Source organism: Bufo bufo, chromosome 7 (assembly GCF_905171765.1).
Source record: "Bufo bufo chromosome 7, aBufBuf1.1, whole genome shotgun sequence".
Taxonomy (NCBI): domain Eukaryota; kingdom Metazoa; phylum Chordata; class Amphibia; order Anura; family Bufonidae; genus Bufo; species Bufo bufo.
Window position 1 is genome coordinate 178328014 of NC_053395.1, and position 20094 is coordinate 178348107.

Below are 20094 nucleotides of genomic sequence, written 5' to 3' on the forward strand. Positions count from 1 at the left end.
AGGAGGAGGAGCAAAAGACGGTTGCGTCCGCTACAGAGGGTAGTAACAATAGCAAGTTTATTCCATCTGTTCAGCGTGGATGGGCCGAAGAGGAGGAAGAGGATGAGGAGATTGAGAGTCATCCTCCTGATGAGGACAGCGAAGTCTTGTCTGTTGGGACTCTGGCACACATGGCTGACTTTATGTTATGCTGCCTTTCCTGTGACCCTCGCGTTATACGCATTTTGGCCAACACCGATTACTGGTTGTTCACCCTTCTCAACCCCCACTGCAAAGAGAACTTCTCATCTCTCATTCCTGTGGTGGAGAGGACTAGCAAAGTGGTTCAATACCAGAAGGTCCTTGTGGAAAAATTGCTCCAATATTTTCCAGCTGACAACACTGGTGGCAGAGTACGTAGTTCCTTGGTCAACCGAGGAGGGGAGACGAGGGGAACACACAGCAGTTCCAACAGAGGCAGGGCCTGGGACAGTTTCATAACACCTCACCAGCACCCTCACCCTGATGCGCAGCCTAGAGTCACAAGGAGGGAAAAGTTTTGGAAGATGGTGAAGGAGTTCGTAGCAGACCATGTCAGCATCCTCTGTGATCCCTCTGTGCCTTACAACTATTGGGTGTCCAAGTGGGACACGTGGCACGAACACTGGCACTCTACGCCTTGGAGGTGCTGGCCTGCCCTGCCTCCAGCGTTTTGTCAGAGCGAGTATTTAGTGCTGCTGGGGGCATAATAACTGATAAGCGCATCCGCCTGTCAACTGAAAATGCTGACAGGTTGACTCTAATCAAAATGAACAAGGCCTGGATTGCCCCTGATTTCTCTACTCCACCAGAGGAAAGCGGAAGGAACTTTAAATGTGGCTTTTATGGTGTATTGAATACACTGTATTCCCATGCACCCTTTCCACCACAAAAAAGGGTATATGGTTCAATCTTCCTTTTATCGTCGTCCTCCTCCTCCATCATATCAACATTCTTATTAGGCTGCCCTCTCTCCTAATGTTATAGAGGGTCAGCTCAGCAGCAGACCCTCACCCCTAATGTTTTAGATGGTCAGATCAGCAGCAGGCCCTTGCTCCTAATGTTTTTGAGGGTCACCAGCAGGCCATCAATCATAATTTTTCAAGGGTGTGTATGATGCCCTCCTTTATGTGTAATAAAGAATGTATTGGAGTGTCGGTTCCTTGTAATTTTGGCAGCCCTTTCACTTAGTGCATAGGCTTTATGAGTGTAGGAGTCCCACTACCTGAACAATTGTACCACAATGTGAATGAGGCCCTCCTTCATGTGATATACAGGTTGTATTGGAGTGCCTCTTCCTTGTAATTTTTGGCAGCACTTGCACTTTATATACAAGTAAATATACAGGAAAGAATGTTTCCTAACAATTTTTCCTCTAAAATCGAGCATCCCAAAGTGTTCTACTCGAGCACCAGAGCACCCGAGCACTTTGGTGCTCGATCAACACCATTAGGCTCCTTTTTAGGCACCCCAGTCCGGACCGGAGAAGGAAAAGGGACCATAGGGCTCCATGGAGGAATTTCAATGCCCGCATCCCCCCGCTGCTCAACACCGGAGTGCTGGGATGGAATGCTGGGATGGACGCTGCACTGGTGGCACCCGAGTCTGGTGCTGAAGCTTCTTCTTGCGCCTGGCTGCAGATGAGGATCCCTCCAGGCAAGCATCCCTTGAAGAAGTCACTTGGGAACTTTGATGCTGTGCCTGGAAAGCGGAACCTGAAAGCCGAACATTGTTTCCGGGGGGCGAATTTCCCTGCTGCATATCTGAAAGTGACATCATCAGCGCGAAGCCACTTCCTGTTTCGGCATCGGTAGCCAGATGCTTCTCTCCTCTGCGCCGCTCCACGATGGACCTAGAAGGGGAAGGGGAGAAACAGGTGCGCTGCCTCCTCTCACGCTTAGAGGAGCGCATCGCAGGTAAGACAAGATGGTGCTCCTGTATCCAGCGCCACATCAGCAGCCACTCCCACGTCCTCCACAACACTGGACTCCAGCTCCTCCGCAGAAGTAGATGCAATGTCCCGTAGGCAGGCCTCCAGCCAAGTCGACATGTCCTCGTTTCCAGCGCGCCTACGGAGCTCCGCAACCAGGGGATCCATGGTATTTCGCTGACCGGACACAGGGCAGGGCATGATCTTCAAAGGGCAGCGTGTGGGCAGCAGTCTTCACAGGGGCGGCGGGCGGGCAGCAGCTCCTTCCAAACGGCTTGGCAGACAGCCAGAAGCAGCTCACCGCCAGCTTAATAAACCCCTTGGGCATCCCACCCCATAACCCTGCAAACAATGCCTTAACTGTCGCTGGGTCACCTAAACCAGCCATACTCCTTCACTATAATGATTATAATCCCACGTGGATCCCTCCATATGGGATTTTTGGGATCATATCGTTCACAATACCACTGCAGATGAAGAAAGTGGTGGCAAGCGGTCAATAGCAGGACTTGTAGTGAGAACTGTGACACCAAATTTCCTTCTGCTAAACATCTGGAAATGGTCTGGAAAGAGACAGTGGTGTGTAATGAAGGTGCCACCAGTGTCTACATGGCGGCAATGAAACTGTGAGAGCTGCTTGTGCTTGTCGGTGAATAAAACAATCCTCTCACTAGTGATTTGTTTGGGCCTTCCAGAGCCTGTTTGCAGTGTGTGCCCTCACATAACCACTGCTCCGAATACCTCCTAACAGCTAGGTCAGAACAGCCAAGATGGTGGGCAATTTGTTGAAATTACCATCCTGCTTCTCTCCCAGTGATGTGCCCCCTCTCAAAGTCTGTCACCAGGGTGAAATGTCTTTGAGTGCATTATGGAGTCATGTCTAGCAGTTAACAATCTCTCACCAAGATGTACACTACCCAAAAGCAGCCTCTGAAGGCATTTTTGTAAGGCAGCATCAGAAGCACTTTTACGCACTTTTGTGGCAAGACCCAGTCTCTAATCACCACACCTATAATCACTTATCTAGGTGTGTTATTTTTTTGTGTAGGTATAATAGTATATTTTTTGTCACCTTTCATAATCTATTCCTTGAATCTTTTGCTACTTCCCATAATCTTAGCTCTCCTTTCCCTGCACATTTAAACTCTTTCTCCTGCTCTCCTTTCTTAAGGTGCCTTACATCTCCCAGCAACAGTTTATGTTCCTCACCAACATCACCTCCTAAGACTACATAATGTGACATCAGATAAATGCTAATATTAAGTACCATACATGAAATAGGTCTTTTATTATTTTGGAATATCCCTTTACCCTGGGCAGGCCATTCACGTACTCCCCCCCCCCCCCCCCCTTCCCCTATGAGTTATCTGTCTCTACAATTAATTCTATTACATATGCCAATATTATTTATTTAGCTCTATTTTTCTGTTCCTGGCCAAGTGAAGCTTTGAGCAGCCTATCTTTCTTCAGTGTGATATCAGTGACAACAGCAGATACCGAAAGCTCCTTAATTACCAAGCAAGGACTTATGGTAGTAACATTAGACAGGCTGTGTGTGAGATATGTGAGCACCGACTGGCTGACTCACCACATGTGTCATACCTTATCATGTCCTGCAGTGAAATTGGTCATAGTAACTCCGAGCTTACACACTCCAGATTCTCAAATTACCATGCAATACAGACAGAGAGGAGCAAATCGATCAAAATTCGATTGGGTTTGATTTAGCTGAATCGGTCTACCAATTCAATTTGGGTCTGAATTGATTCTACCTGAATGAAAAAGTGCTCCAATTGGCCTTAAAAATGTATGTACACTCTAAGGATTCCTAGTACTCGTATTTTATCTTTCTTCTCACCATGGTTGCTAACATGATTTTGCTGGACAACTTATCCAAAAATCATGGACAGCCAACATTATTTATGGACAAATTGGAAAACCATAATGAATGATAAAGATTATCGGGGTCATTTATCAAGCTGGTGTAAAGTAGAACTGGCTTAGTTGACCATAGCAACCAATCAGATTCCAGCTTTCATTTTTGACTGCTCCTTTGGAAAATGAAAGGTGGAATCTGATTGGTTGTTATGCGCAAATAAGCCAGTTCTACTTTACACTAGTTTGATAAATGACCCCATATAAGTAATACACGTCAATAGCTCCATATATAGATAAGAACTCATTACCAACATTTAATGTGAGCTGTAAAATGAAGATAATTACCACCAAAATAATCTAGTCTAGTACAACCAGCCTCAAAAAAATCATGGAAACATCAAGTCGCCTATTTTTACGGATTGTCCAGAAATTTCTGGATGGTTGGTAACCATGCTTGATAGTCACTTTTTAAAATTTTTGACATCATAACATAAGTTAATGCTACTGATGTACAACGTCATGTAGACGTCTAGTCCTGACCTAGACAAGATGTCAGCATGGGCAACTGAGGCAGGCACTCGTGCACCTATATGCTCTGTGCTGAAAAAAAGCCAATGGTGCCACAATACCTTATAGGAATCCTATAGAGTCACAGTGACAGGGATGGACTGGGAACTTAAAGGGGTTATCCAGCCCTTACTAACTTATGTCCTCCCAGTGCAGGCAATTGTGAATCCAGCTGCCCATGTCCTGAGGCAGGCAACCTCAAAGATGTCAAAGAACAGCCTGAGACCTGGTACAGACTGTTAAGATGATGTCACTGGCTCTGACATACTACTGTCTCATAGGGGTTATCCAATCCTATAAAAAGCCCCCCAATATGGCAGGCCCCCCACACTGAATATACTTACCTGGCTCCCTGCTCCCTGCGCTGCTCCTGGTCCCCTCAGTGCCGCTGCTGCTTTTTCCCGTGCGCAGGGGAAAACATCCGGTGTCAGGGGGAGCAGTCAATGGCAAGCAGTGACGGAGACGATCCCTCCCTAGCATCGCGGGTGACGCTAGGGAGGCTCGTCCCCGTCCCCGTTTTATTAGAGTACGGGTTAGAGGTGTTAGAGCTACCATTATACCTAGAATGTGTTTTATGTAAATTCTGTTCCAATGTGTTTTTCCTCCTTCTTTACTTTTTAACTGAAAGAAGAAAATGTGATAACGTACAGTACAGACCAAAAGTTTGGACACACCTTCTCATTCAAAGAGTTTTCTTTATTTTCAAGACTATGAAGGCATCAAAACTATGAATTAACACATGTGGAATTATATACATAACAAACAAGTGTGAAACAACTGAAAATATGTCATATTCTAGGTTCTTCAAAGTAGCCACCTTTTGCTTTGATTACTGCTTTGCACACTCTTGGCATTCTCTTGATGAGCTTCAAGAGGTAGTCCCCTGAAATGGTCTTCCAACAGTCTTTAAGGAGTTCCCAGAGATGCTTAGCACTTGTTGGCCCTTTTGCCTTCACTCTGCGGTCCAGCTCACCCCAAACCATCTCGATTGGGTTCAGGTCCGGTGACTGTGGAAGCCAGGTCATCTGGCGCAGCACCCCATCACTCTCCTTCATGGTCAAGGAGCCCTTACTTTCAAATTTTTCTCAATTTTTTCGGCTGAATGATTGACCTTCATTTCTTAAAGTAATGATGGCCACTCGTTTTTCTTTACTTAGCTGCTTTTTTCTTGACATAATACAAATTCTAACAGCCTATTCAGTAGGACTATCAGTTGTGTATCCACCTGACTTCTCCTCAACGCAACTGATGGTCCCAACCCAATTTATAAGGCAAGAAATCCCACTTATTAAACCTGACAGGGCACACCTGTGAAGTGAAAACCATTTCAGGGGTCTTCCTCTTGAAGCTCATCAAGAGAATGCCAAGAGTGTGCAAAGCAGTAATCAAAGCAAAAGGTGGCTACTTTGAAGAACCTAGAATATGACATATTTTCAGTTGTTTCACACTTGTTTGTTATGTATATAATTCCACATGTGTTAATTCATAGTTTTGATGCCTTCAGTGTGAATCTACAATTTTCATAGTCATGAAAATAAAGAAAACTCTTTGAATGAGAAGGTGTGTCCAAACTTTTGGTCTGTACTGTATGTCACCGTTCTTCGACGTCTCACTTGTCATTATTAGTTGTGATTTAAAGAGTGTATCCCATGAACAAAGTAAAAAAAAGGAAACATCATATATAGTATAAAACTAGAAGAAGTAGGGGTAGTAGACATGGCTGCAGCCTGAGAGAGCAATGCACTGCTTTTTTAGTGTATTTTTCATGGTCTGCACTTGTGATAACTAACAAAACAAGCGCAAATAACGAAGACACATATGAAAGTTATGTTAAGTTTGGTTCTTTTTTTTATGTTTGGATTCTGGTTTTAGTTCCTCTTTAAAAAAGTGAAGGTAAAATATATCAATACATGTGAGTTTCTGTTTAACTCATGCAACATTTCCTTTTTTTTTTTTAGGCTAAACTGGCATTCCAGAAAGACATGATCAAGCCTTTAACACCAACCTTCTTGTCTTCACCTCTTGCAGCAGCTATGACTTCAACCCTCTCATTACAACCGAGGCCCCACAATTCTCTGTTTCAGGGGTCTGCATTAGCCCCTACCTTTCTAAGACCAGCACACGCCTCCATTCGAGCAACTACAGCCTCCATTCTGTTTGCACCATATTAAGAGTATCGTGACAGTAGTAGCTTAGAACAAAGGACTAGAACCTACAGCTCCATTACAGACTCCTTGCACTGTCGTTGCTTCTCTTAAAGGGCCGTCTAAATATCAGAGAGCACACGTGCTCAGCCATTCTTTGCCATGATGAAAAGCTTAGTACATAATTATGGAAATACTTGCAGTCTGCCTTCTGAAAAGCAAGCTCTTTCTAAGCTCATGTTGGATTGGTTTTGCAACTTTGTGATTTTTTTTTGTATCATCAGCGAATGCAGTTGTTTTTTTTGTTTTTTTCCTGGCAGACTTGAAAAAGGGGGTCTTCCTAGTCCTTTGATGTAAATACATGTTTGGAATCCAAATGTCCATCTTGAAGTGTGGAATCTATAGACTTAAAAAAAAGTGCTTTATTGTGGATAACACCAAATCAATGGCTAACATAAAGTATTATTCTATGTGATCAACTTGTAAAGTTTACAGGGAAAGTGTAGTATTGTTCTAGACCCAAATGTTGTTGTGTCTTGTATAGTTCTAGACTCTAAATGCTGTGTTACAAATGGAAGGCAACTCAGCTTTGATGCAATTTTATTTTTCCTTTTCGTCCTAATTTTGATAGCTAATCCAACCTAGAAAAGCCATATTGCATTATATTGTCATTCGGTGAAATCATCAATGTTGCTTTAGTCCATGAATCGGCTAAGAGACTGGAATAGTAGAGCAAATATATATTTAATAGATGTACTCAGAAAGTTAGATGAGCACACAGAACATTTCGTTATTCTCATAAAGAGCTAATAAAAGTTCTCTAAGTTTTTAAATGGTCTATTTTCCGTTGTAAAGCTATTTTCTTTATTTTTATGAAAGCCACTTGCTTTTTTGTGGCTCCTTAATGCAATAATGTACAGAGTATAAGGTATTTCTAGTTGAATATCTGTCCTTTTTTATTTCTAAACATTTATTGTAATACTGGTGTTTTACTGAAGATGTATTCAACTAAAAGGGTAATATTTGAAATGTTCAGTTATTAAGGTGTCACAGCCCATTGAACTATGGAGCACAAAAGAGAGCCTTTTCAAGCACATTCATTTAGATCATTGACGGTTTCAATCTCTGTGTACTTTTTTAATGTTCCTTTTCAATAAAAAATAAAAAAAATCATCAAAAGAGTTCAGCATATACTATATGGTTTTTGCAATCTTATAGAGTATGTCATTCCCAAATATATCCACAAGGTGGCAACACTAGATATCATAAGTTATGCATTTATTTAACTGATTCAAAAAATCTTGATGTTAACAACGAATTCAAATGGTAATGAATTAGAAATGTTAATCAGAGGAAAATGGTTTTAAACAATATAATTATATATATATACACTCACCTAAAGAATTATTAGGAACACCTGTTCTATTTCTCATTAATGCAATTATCTAGTCAACCAATCACATGGCAGTTGCTTCAATGCATTTAGGGGGTGGTCCTGGTCAAGACAATCTCCTGAACTCCAAACTGAATGTCAGAATGGGAAAGAAAGGTGATTTAAGCAATTTTGAGCGTGGCATGGTTGTTGGTCTGAGCCGGTCTGAGTATTTCACAATCTGCACAGTTACTGGGATTTTCACGCACAACCATTTCTAGGGTTTACAAAGAATGGTGTGAAAAGGGAAAAACATCCAGTATGCGGCAGTCCTGTGGGCGAAAATGCCTTGTGGATGCTAGAGGTCAGAGGAGAATGGGCCGACTGATTCAAGCTGATAGAAGAGCAACGTTGACTGAAATAACCACTCGTTACAACCGAGGTATGCAGCAAAGCATTTGTGAAGCCACAACACGCACAACCTTGAGGCGGATGGGCTACAACAGCAGAAGACCCCACCGGGTACCACTCATCTCCACTATAAATAGGAAAAAGAGGCTACAATTTGCACAAGCTCACCAAAATTGGACTGTTGAAGACTGGAAAAATGTTGCCTGGTCTGATGAGTCTCGATTTCTGTTGAGACATTCAAATGGAAGAGTCCGAATTTGGCGTAAACAGAATGAGAACATGTATCCATCCTCTGATGGCTACTTCCAGCAGGATAATGCATCATGTCACAAAGCTTGAATCATTTCAAATGAGTTCACTGTACTAAAATGGCCCCAACAGTCACCAGATCTCAACCCAATAGAGCATCTTTGGGATGTGGTGGAACGGGAGCTTCGTGCCCTGGATGTGCATCCCTCAAATCTCCATCAACTGCAAGATGCTATCCTATCAATATGGGCCAACATTTCTAAAGAATGCTATCAGCACCTTGTTGAATCAATGCCACGTAGAATTAAGGCAGTTCTGAAGGCAAAAGGGTGTTCTATATGGTGTTCCTAATAATTCTTTAGGTGAGTGTGTGTATATATATATATATATATATATTGTAATGGATCGCTCTCTCTCTCAGGGGGTCGCAATCACAGATTTCTTCTCTGACAACAGGATTTAATGTCCAAACTGGTGCTTTTTTTTGGGCACTTCAGCACCCACACAAACATAAACATCAAATAAACACCTGTCCGTCTAGGCACTTTCTAATACACAGTAGTTTTCCCTGACTCACCTCTAAGCACAGCTTGTACACAGGGTCTCAGGCTCCAAGCCTTAACAGGTCTGCTCATCAGACACATGTCCAGACAGAGAAGAGATCCGGCTACACGTAGCCTTGTGGCCCTTAGCCACATACGGTCCAGCAGCCTCCAGGCTGTGACCACATCAGCACCCTTGGGGGGAGATGGTCCAAAAGTCATCCCGACTCTGACCGTGCGACCCTCTTTTTGTAGGCATAGCTGGGCCCCCAAACTTCAGGTTTTATAAAGCCTTGTGGCCCCTCAGCCCTCCTGGCTGAGACCATACAGAGTATCTGTAGGCCTCTGTTTCCAAGTTTTCTCTCTTCCCACACTGACACACAGAGAGTTGGTTTTATCCCTCCTTAATTACAGCAGGCCTCACCTGCGATCACCTCAGTTAAAAAACAACAGCCGTACTGGAAAGGTGTGGACTGGCAGATCCCACTACTAACCCTATCCACCAGTCCAAATCAAATCCAGCCCAGAACAAAATGTAAACAAAACTGTCTCAGCAAACTATGCTTTGCTGAAACCCCTGCAGCTTTCTGGATTTTATTTATCTCACCCAGCTGAGGTATCTGGGTGGGATATACACGCTTTCCAGCACTTATACTGTTCACATCACCACTTTATACAGTTGCAAGAAAAAGTATGTGAACCCTTTGGAATGATATGGATTTCTGCACAAATTGGTCATAAAATGTGATCTGATCTTCATCTAAGTCACAACAATAGACAATCACAGTGTGCTTAAACTAATAACACACAAAGAATTAAATGTTACCATGTTTTTATTGAACACACCATGTAAACATTCACAGTGCAGGTGGAAAAAGTATGTGAACCCTTGGATTTAATAACTGGTTGAACCTCCTTTGGCAGCAATAACTTCAACCAAACGTTTCCTGTAGTTGGAGATCAGACGTGCACAACAGTCAAGAGTAATTCTTGACCATTCCTCTTTACAGAACTGTTTCAGTTCAGCAATATTCTTGGGATGTCTGGTGTGAATCGCTTTCTTGAGGTCATGCCACAGCATCTCAATCGGGTTGAGGTCAGGACTCTGACTGGGCCACTCCAGAAGGCTTGTTTTCTTCTGTTTAAGCCATTCTTGTTGTTGATTTACTTCTATGCTTTGGGTCGTTGTCCTGTTGCAACACCCATCTTTGTTGGGCTTCAGCTGGTAGACAGATGGCCTTAAGTTCTCCTGCAAAATGTCTTGATAAACTTGGGAATTCATTTTTCTTTCGATGATAGCAATCTGTCCAGGCCCTGACGCAGCAAAGCAGCCCCAAACCATGATGTCCCCACCACCATACTTCACAGTTGGGATGAGGTTTTGATGTTGGTGTGCTGTGCCTCTTTTTCTCCACACATAGTGTTGTGTGTTTCTTCCAAACAACTCAACTTTAGTTTAATCTGTCCACAGAATATTTTGCCAGTACTGCTGTGGAACATCCAGGTGCTCTTGTGCAAACTGTAAACGTGCAGCAATGTTTTTTTTGGACAGCAGTGGCTTCCTCTGTGGTATCCTCCCATGAAATCCATTCTTGTTTAGTGTTTTACGTATTGTAGATTCACTAACAGGGATGTTAGCATGTGCCAGAGACTTTTGTAAGTCTTTAGCTGACACTAGGATTCTTCTTCACCTCATTGAGCAGTCTGCGCTGTGCTCTTGCAGTCATCTTTACAGGACGGCCACTCATAGGGAGAGTAGCAGCAGTGCTGAACTTTCTCAATTTATAGACAATGTGTCTTATCGTGGACTGATGAACAGCAAGGCTGTTTTGGAGATACTTTTATAACCCTTTCCAGCTTTATGCAAGTCAACAATTCTTAATCGTAGGTCTTCTGAGAGCTCTTTTGTGCGAGGCATCATTTACATCAGGCAATGCTTCTTGTGAAAAGCAAACCCAGAACGAGTGTGTGTGTTTTTTATAGGGCAGGGCAGCTGTAACCAACAACTCCAATCTCTTCTCATTGATTGGACTCCAGTTGGCTGACACCTCACTCCAATTAGCTCTTGGAGATGTCATTAGTCTAGGGGTTCACATACTTTTTCCACCTTCACTGTGAATGTTTACATGGTGTGTTCAATAAAAACATTTAATTCTTTGTGTGTTATTAGTTTAAGCAGACTGTGATTGTCTATTGTTGTGACTTAGGTTAAGATCAGATCACATTTTATGGCCAATTTGTGCAGAAATCCATATCATTCCAAAGGGTTCACATAATTGAAATTCAAGTTTTTTTTCTTAAATGTCCCAAATGCCCTAAAAATAAGTTTTCTAATGTACTTTATTTATAGATTTTTGCATTTTTACTAAAGATATCCCCCCCTAAATCGCAGATTTACTGCTCGCTTTAAATTCCCTTTTCTCCACACCACTGACGTCTCAGTATTAGCTGAGCGAAGCAGGCTCCTGCTTCGCTAAGCTAAAAGCTGACTTGCAGGACTCTTAGAAAGCAGGCACAGGCAGGAGCCTGCTCAGCTCAGCTAATCCTGGCATAGCACATTGCTACAGGGTAGCCATGTGCTATGCCAGCATTTAGTAAACCTGGGGGGCACAGGCAGGAGCAGCAATGTGTGCTCCTGCCAGTACTTCCTTCTCTGTTGCCTCATTGATAAAGTGTACAGTCTGTACTCCGTACACTGCTGAGTAATCAGCCATGTGGAGAATAGTGAATTTCAAGCACGCAGGAAATTTTGCGCTTTAGTGGGGAATATCTTTAGTAAAAATGCAAAATCAATAAATAACGTGCATTAGAAAAATAATTTTTATGGCATTTGGGACATTTAAAACAAACTATTAAAAGTTTTTCATGAGGCAGATCTGCTGCACAAAGGTATGTGACTGAAAGTCAGTTCCATTCATCTGAATGGGGTTATTTCATATCACGGTCGGCGTGGCTATCACATACGTGACACAGAGGGAGGGAACGAGGAAGGCCCTGCCCAAGTGAGAGGGAAGATGGTGACCCCTGACTCACCTGGCGGCTGGCACCTGGCTGCCCTGACGTCCCTAGATGGGTTCCTCACCCGTACGCCGATCACGTGCCTAAAGCCCTGGCTTTCCCTGAGCTGAGCCCTAGGTAGTGAACAGGGCGATGGGAACACTAGTCCGCACTACTAACGCTAAGGGAAAACACCAAGGGGAGGACAGACAACACAGACTCAACATATATTCCCAGGTGGACGACAACAGGAGACAACAATAAGCCCAACAGGGATCCGGAGGGTAGCACTCAGGAACGACAAGCAGGATTCACCACTCCAGTGGGTCAGTATAGATGTCCAGGCAGGAAGCTCTATAACTGGCAACTAGAGAAGTGTGAGGGGAGAATATAAGGAGGTAGGGAGTGGCAGACAAGAAACAGCTGAGGAGGAGAAGCTACGGATCCCTGAGAGAGACAAAAAGGATAGCAAGGCAAACACAGAAAACAATCACTAAAAAACAACGTGATCTTTAGATATAGAGCGCGCAGCCACCCGCTGCGACTTCCTGACCCCGGGTATAACAGAGTCAGACGTGGCTCTTGATACCCTCGTGACAGTACCCCCCCTTTCACGAGGGGCCTCCGGACACTCAGGACCAGGTCTCTCCGGATGAGAGGCATGGAAAGTCTGAATTAACCTGTTGGCGTTTACCTCTGACGCTGGAACCCACATTCTTTCCTCGGGACCGTAACCCCTCCAATGCACCAGATACTGAAGAGAGCGGCGGACCCGACGAGAATCAACAATTCTGGCTATTTGAAACTCCAGATTACCAGCCACAATGACAGGAGGAGGTGGCAGCGGCGATGGTTCTAGAGGTGGAACATACTTCTTGAGTAACGATTTATGGAAGACGTTATGGATCTTAAAAGTCTGAGGTAGCTCCAGGCGAAAAGCCACAGGGTTAATGACGGCTACTATTTTATAGGGACCAATGAACCTAGGACCCAGTTTCCAAGAAGGAACCTTCAACTTAATATTCCTAGTAGACAACCACACATAGTCATTCACTCCTAGGTCCGGACCTGGCGACCGTTTCTTATCGGCCATGCATTTATATTTACCACTCATCTTTTTCAAGTTAACTTGCACCTTCTGCCATACCGATGAAAGAGATGAAGAAAACCTTTCCTCTTCGGGAACCCCAGAAGACCCCCCCTCTTTGAAAGTACAAAATTGGTGATGAAAACCGTATGCACCAAGGAATGGTGACTTGCCAGTGGACTCCTGATAATGATTATTTATGGCAAACTCAGCTAACGGTAAATATGATGACCACAACTCTTGGTTTTCAGACACAAAACACCTTAAATATGTTTCTAGGTTTTGGTTGGTACGCTCAGTCTGTCCATTCGACTGAGGATGGAAAGCTGAGGAAAAGGACAAGTGAACCCCCAAACGGGAACAAAAAGCTTTCCAAAACTTAGACATAAACTGGGTTCCCCGATCCGAAACCACATCGGAAGGGACCCCGTGAAGCTTCACGATTTCACTGATAAACACCTGAGCGAGAGTTTTAGCATTAGGAAGTGCGGGTAGCGCAATAAAGTGTACCATTTTGCTAAACCTGTCTACTACTACCAAGATAACTGTTTTACCCGCCGACAACGGTAAGTCAGTGAGGAAATCCATTGACAGATGTGTCCATGGCCTATTGGGGATGAAAAGTGGCAATAAAGACCCTGCTGGACGTGTATGAGAGACTTTCGCGCGTGCACAAGTAGAACAAGTAGACACAAAATCCATTACATCCTGACGCAACCTTGGCCACCAAAAACGACGAGATAAAAGCTCCAAGGTGGCTTTACTACCCGGGTGTCCAGCAAGTGCCGAATTATGATGTTCTTTTAATAATTCAAGACGCAGGTTTAACGGTACAAACAATTTCTCTGAGGGGCAAGAGGCCGGGGCGTCCCCCTGAGCCTCTAACACCTTTCCCTCTAGAACAGAGTGTACAGCAGAGACAACCACTCCTCTTTGTAAAATAGGTACCGGATCACAAACATTACCCCCTCCAGGGAAACTACGAGATAATGCGTCTGCCTTGGTATTTTTTGCCCCAGGACGATAGGTGATTACAAAGTTAAATCTGGTAAAGAATAGCGACCACCTAGCTTGTCTAGGGGTGAGACGCTTAGCCGATTCTAGGTACAGAAGGTTCTTGTGATCCGTAATCACCGTGACGGGGTGGATTGCTCCCTCTAAGAAGTGACGCCACTCTTCAAGCGCCAGTTTAATCGCCAACAGTTCCCTATTTCCAATATCATAATTCTTCTCCGCAGAAGATAATTTTTTGGAAAAGAAAGCGCAAGGACGCCATTTGCCAGGAGACGGACCCTGAGACAATACAGCTCCCACTCCCACCTCTGACGCATCTACCTCGACAATAAAAGGCTGGGAGACATCAGGTTGAATTAGAACAGGTGCCGAGGTAAACCTCTCCTTTAGAGAGGAAAATGCATCTTTAGCGGCGACAGACCATTTGGAAAAATCCGTCCCCTTCCTAGTCATGTCGGTAAGGGGTTTAACGATCACTGAATAATTTTTAATGAACTTTCTATAGAAATTAGCGAAACCCAAAAACCGTTGTAGGGCTTTAAGGTTCTCAGGAAGATCCCAATCTAAAATTGCCTGGACCTTCCCAGGATCCATGCGGAAACCTGAAGCAGATAATAGATATCCCAGGAACTGTAATTCCTGAACAGCGAAGACACATTTTTCAATTTTCGCATATAATTTATTCGTCCGTAGGACCTGCAGTACTTGCCTGACATGCACCTCATGTGTTTTCAGATCAGCCGAATAAATTAAGATATCATCTAGGTATATGACTACAAACCTGCCGATGAGATGACTAAAAATATCATTAACGAAATGTTGGAAGACAGCAGGGGCATTGGTCAGACCGAAAAGCATAACTAGATTTTCATAATGCCCCTCAGGGGTGTTAAAAGCTGTCTTCCACTCATCCCCTTCCCTGATACGAATCAGATTGTAGGCCCCCCTAAGATCAAGTTTGGAGAACCACTTAGCACCCGCAATCTGATTAAAAAGGTCAGGAATGAGAGGAAGAGGGTATGGGTCACGGATGGTTATCTGGTTTAACTCACGGAAATCTAAGCAAGGACGCAGGCCCCCATCTTTCTTTTTAACAAAGAAAAACCCTGCAGCCACGGGTGAAGAAGAGGGTCTGATGTGTCCCTTAGCCAGACTCTCGGAGATATAATCTTTCATGGCTTGTCTCTCGGGACCCGAAAGATTATACAACCTGGACTTGGGTAATTTTGCCCCGGGAATCAGGTTAACCGGGCAATCATAAGGACGATGAGGTGGTAGTTTCTGACAACCCTTTTCAGAAAAAACGTCCTCAAAGTCCGAAATAAATGTAGGTAGGGAAGCTATGGAGGCGATTAAGCAATTGTTATTTAAGCAATTCTCTCTGCAATGCTCACTCCACTCCAATATCTCCCTGGCCTGCCAATCCACCACTGGATTGTGCGCTATCAACCAGGGAAGACCCAATACCACCGGAGAGGGAAGGCCCTCCAGAACGTAACATTAAAGACACTCATTATGGTGGTCCCCTACCCGAAGGTGTAAATTACGAACAATGTGGGTGAGGTTTCTCTGAGACAGAGGAGCAGAATCTATAGCGAATACGGGAATAGGTCTCTGCAGCGTACAGAGAGACAAACCCATAGTGCGGGCAAAATGGGCATCAATCAAGTTTACCCCTGCTCCACTGTCTAGAAAAACAGAAATAGACTCCGTCTTAACACCAAAAACAATGACCGCTGGTAACACAAATTGAGATGTTCGTATGGAGGAAACGTATACCCCCCGGCTGACATCCTCCGCACAGCCCGGGGTTAGTAGTTTTCCGACGGTCTTTTGTTTTTGAGAAAGGAGGGACAGACATTAATGAAATGACCCCTCCCCCCACAGAAAAAACAAGCCCCCCCCCCCCTACGGCGAACCTCGGGAGGACGGACCTGACGAGAAGTTCCGCCTAGCTGCATAGGCTCATCTAAGTCAGTACAGGCTGACTGTTGCTTGTGAGAGGTAACCAATTGCTCCGGAATTTTCGATCTCTCCCTAAGACGTCTATCTATTCTGATAGAGAGGGACATAACAGCATCAAGGGAAAGGGGGGTCTCATACAGCGCCAGTGCATCCTTAACCCTTTTAGATAACCCAGAGCAGAACTGACTCCTGAGAGCCGGGTCGTTCCACTGAGTATCAGTAGCCCACCTACGGAACTCTGAGCAATATTCCTCTGCTGACCGATCTCCCTGTAGGAGTCTCCGTAACTTCGACTCGGTCAGGGTCATCATATATGAGACCCAAAGCCCCAAAAAATCCCTCCACTGACCGAAGAGCCTGAGAACCAGGGGGTAACGAGAACGCCCAGGATTGCGGATCCCCCTGAAGCAGGGAAATGACAATCCCTACCCGCTGTTCTTCATGACCTGAGGAGTAAGGGCGCAACTTAAAATATAATTTGCAGGCCTCACGGAACGTCGCAAATTTGTCCCTTCCCCCAGAAAATCTGTCGGGAAGAGCAACCTTGGGTTCAGTGACAACCTGGTTACCCATAGCAACCGCTGGGGGCGCGGTCTGCTGCATTTGCTGCTGTTGTTGGAGAACAGACGCCTTCAATCCTGCCACCTCCAAAGACAGGCTTTGAAGCTGTTCTGCCAAGGCATCAATAGGATCCATATTGGATTCTAAGTAGAGAGAGAAAAAAAAAAAAAAAAAAAATTATATACATTTTTTTTATTTTTTATTTTTTCTCAAAAAGTAAGGGCCAGTTATAATATCACGGTCGGCGTGGCTATCACATACGTGACACAGAGGGAGGGAACGAGGAAGGCCCTGCCCAAGTGAGAGGGAAGATGGTGACCCCTGACTCACCTGGCGGCTGGCACCTGGCTGCCCTGACGTCCCTAGACGGGTTCCTCACCCGTACGCCGATCACGTGCCTAAAGCCCTGGCTTTCCCTGAGCTGAGCCCTAGGTAGTGAACAGGGCGATGGGAACACTAGTCCGCACCACTAACTCTAAGGGAAAACACCAAGGGGAGGACAGACAACACAGACTCAACATATATTCCCAGGTGGACGACAACAGGAGACAACAATAAGCCCAACAGGGATCCGGAGGGTAGCACTCAGGAACGACAAGCAGGATTCACCACTCCAGTGGGTCAGTATAGATGTCCAGGCAGGAAGCTCTATAACTGGCAACTAGAGAAGTGTGAGGGGAGAATATAAGGAGGTAGGGAGTGGCAGACAAGAAACAGCTGAGGAGGAGAAGCTACAGATCCCTGAGAGAGACAAAAAGGATAGCAAGGCAAACACAGAAAACAATCACTAAAAAACAACGTGATCTTTAGATATAGAGCGCGTAGCCACCCGCTGCGACTTCCTGACCCCGGGTATAACGGAGTCAGACGTGGCTCTTGATACCCTCGTGACATTTCAGCAGCATGTGCATTGAATTCTGCAAGTTTAATTTAGATGAATGGAGGAGTCACAAATATTTGTGCAACAAATCTGTCATGTGTATATGCAACATGCCTCCCTCAGGGCCGATCGAGTCCCAGGTTTTTAGGAATGCTGAGTGGTGATGCAGCCTTACTAGTTCTGTGGAGAGTGATAGTTGGTGGAGTAAGAGTTCAGACTTAGTAAAAGTTCAACAGCTTTACTTGAATAAACTTGCATCCAGACAATCTTTGGTCTTTCTCTTGGCTCGAACAGGTTTTAGGGTAAACTGGCAAGAAAACTTGGACACCTTGCTTTCTCTATCTCTGCTGTGTTACCCTCTGGCTTCAGTCTGGTAGCTCAACTCTAAGACAGTTATGGTACTTTTTGAGCAGGGTGCCTTTAACTGTTGATCCCCTTGTGATACTATGTATCTGTAAGGAGTCATGGTGCTCTAAGAGCTGCTTCCCTTGGGAGACTCCTGCTGCAGGAAAGGGGGGGGAATTCTCCTCAGTGCCTGATGACTTGACTCGTCTGCTTCCAAATCTAGACTCAACTAACTGTAGCTTCCTGCAACCCTTCCTTGGTAGGAAGCAGGACCAGCCCACATCTACCCAACAGGGGGCAAAATGGAATGGTAAGTTCCATTCTAACTAAAGATCTCTCTCTGTCAGATACACTGACACCTGCTGGACGACCAGGCACTTTACATGTTATAAAATACATAAGTTACATAGCAATGTTATTAAGGCATAATATCAAGGGATCTGGAATTAAATACATAGATTACATTATTGGTTAGCCATTAGAGACAGGTGTAGGAATGGTAGTGCCTGCTCTGGGGCACTACATATATGCTCTATGTAGCAGAGTTTAAGATATTAAAACTGGAAACTATGGGGCACATTTATTAAGGCCGGCGTGTTGGATCCACCGAAATTATGAAGAGGTGCAGGCCTCTACATAACTTCGGCTGATCCTCCACCAGTTCTAAATGTGAGACAGCTTCCGAACTGTCTTACGCCTAAAACCGGCGTAAAAAATGGTAATTGAGACGGGCCTGTCGGCCCATCCCCTTCCTGCGCACACCGCGCCCACAATTTTAGACCTGCCGTGAGCGGGGAAAAATCACAGATAGTGCCACCTGAAACACGCCTAATTTAGGCGTATGTCAGCATAATAAATGACCCCCTTTGTGACAAAAATGAACTTAATCTGTATGCAATTTTTATTTCTATTTGACGTCCTGCAACACAAATAGTTACCTACTCTTTCTGTGCAAGACAGAGAGCCCATGCTACGCCACATACTGTTAATTAATAAATAGACCGTTTGACAGTTGCAGGCCAAGTTTGTGCTGACATTATATACCCACTAGAGGCCACTGTGTAACCCAGGTCATATTGTTACTCGGCTATCTGCTATTGCACTATTGACAGACTATTGCTAGTAATCCAAGTCGAAGCCGAGGTTAGAGGGAATCTGTCGACCTTTTCTAATCAGGTTTTTATGTTAAACATACAGAGCCAGATTTATCATTACACTTACATCTTACTCCAGTTTTACATATGTCCAAAGTCACTTTTGGCTAAGTCAGATTTATTAATGGTTCTTTAATACTCTGATAAATGTGGTTTGACGGTAGCAGTTTATCCTTCAGTAAGCAACTTTTTCACTCCATTATTTTGACTTGAGCTAATGATAAATCTGGCCCACAGTATTTTTAAAGATTTAAGGTGGTTACTTTAATTTTCCATGTCACTATCTATATTTAAAAAAATCAAAAAATCCTGCAGTTTTTGTACAGACCACTATTCTTAATAACAGGCAGCACTTACTGGTCTGTACAGATCATTTTTCAGCAGTCATCTCATCATTATCACTTGCAGGATTACAATGACAGATATCCCCTATATTTAGATAACACTGGTTCCTCCATTTACAATAGGTGATATCAAAGCTTATCTACTCCTTTCTGACCTCTGCACAGGTCACGGCGTATGACTAAAAAGCTCTCCCATAGGAGTCAGTGAGTTCCTTTCAGACTATTGTGTTTCTGGCCCATGGTGGCTGCTGTAAAGCAGAGCCTAAATGCTAAGACAAGAGATCTGCCCCCATAATCATGATCGGAAAACTGAATTTAAAAAAATCTATAATCAGAAAACATACACTTCTAGTAAGTATGGAAAGTCTTGTTCTTTAAAGTTCAGCCATATCTATATGTATTTGTAATGGCATACAAGGGAATGCTCCAAACTCCCGAACGGAACCTCACTAATAGCTGCTAGCAGACGAATAGGAAACGCACCCAAGCGGCTTACACTCCTAGCAATCAGTCTCTAACAGCATACAGTGAATCCCCCCAAGAACGAGACGAGGCTCCGTGTTGAGGGTCAGGCAGTGGTCACCCAGAGCTGTGTGTTTATTGTTCTTATATAACATTGTTACACACTTGTACCAC

General features: G+C 44.2%; 1 protein-coding gene across 2 annotated transcripts in view; it reads left to right on the forward strand.

Moving 5' to 3' along the window:
* Positions 1 to 7691, forward strand: part of ZNF385B (zinc finger protein 385B) — a 728692-nt gene extending 721001 nt beyond the window's left edge. For both annotated transcript variants that reach the window (XM_040440755.1, XM_040440756.1), the window contains one exon: positions 6352 to 7691. In XM_040440755.1, coding sequence (XP_040296689.1) covers positions 6352 to 6564 — 213 coding nt within the window. In that variant the 3' untranslated portion in view covers positions 6565 to 7691. The remainder of the gene's footprint in view (positions 1 to 6351) is intronic.
* The last annotated feature ends 12403 nt before the right edge of the window (positions 7692 to 20094 follow it).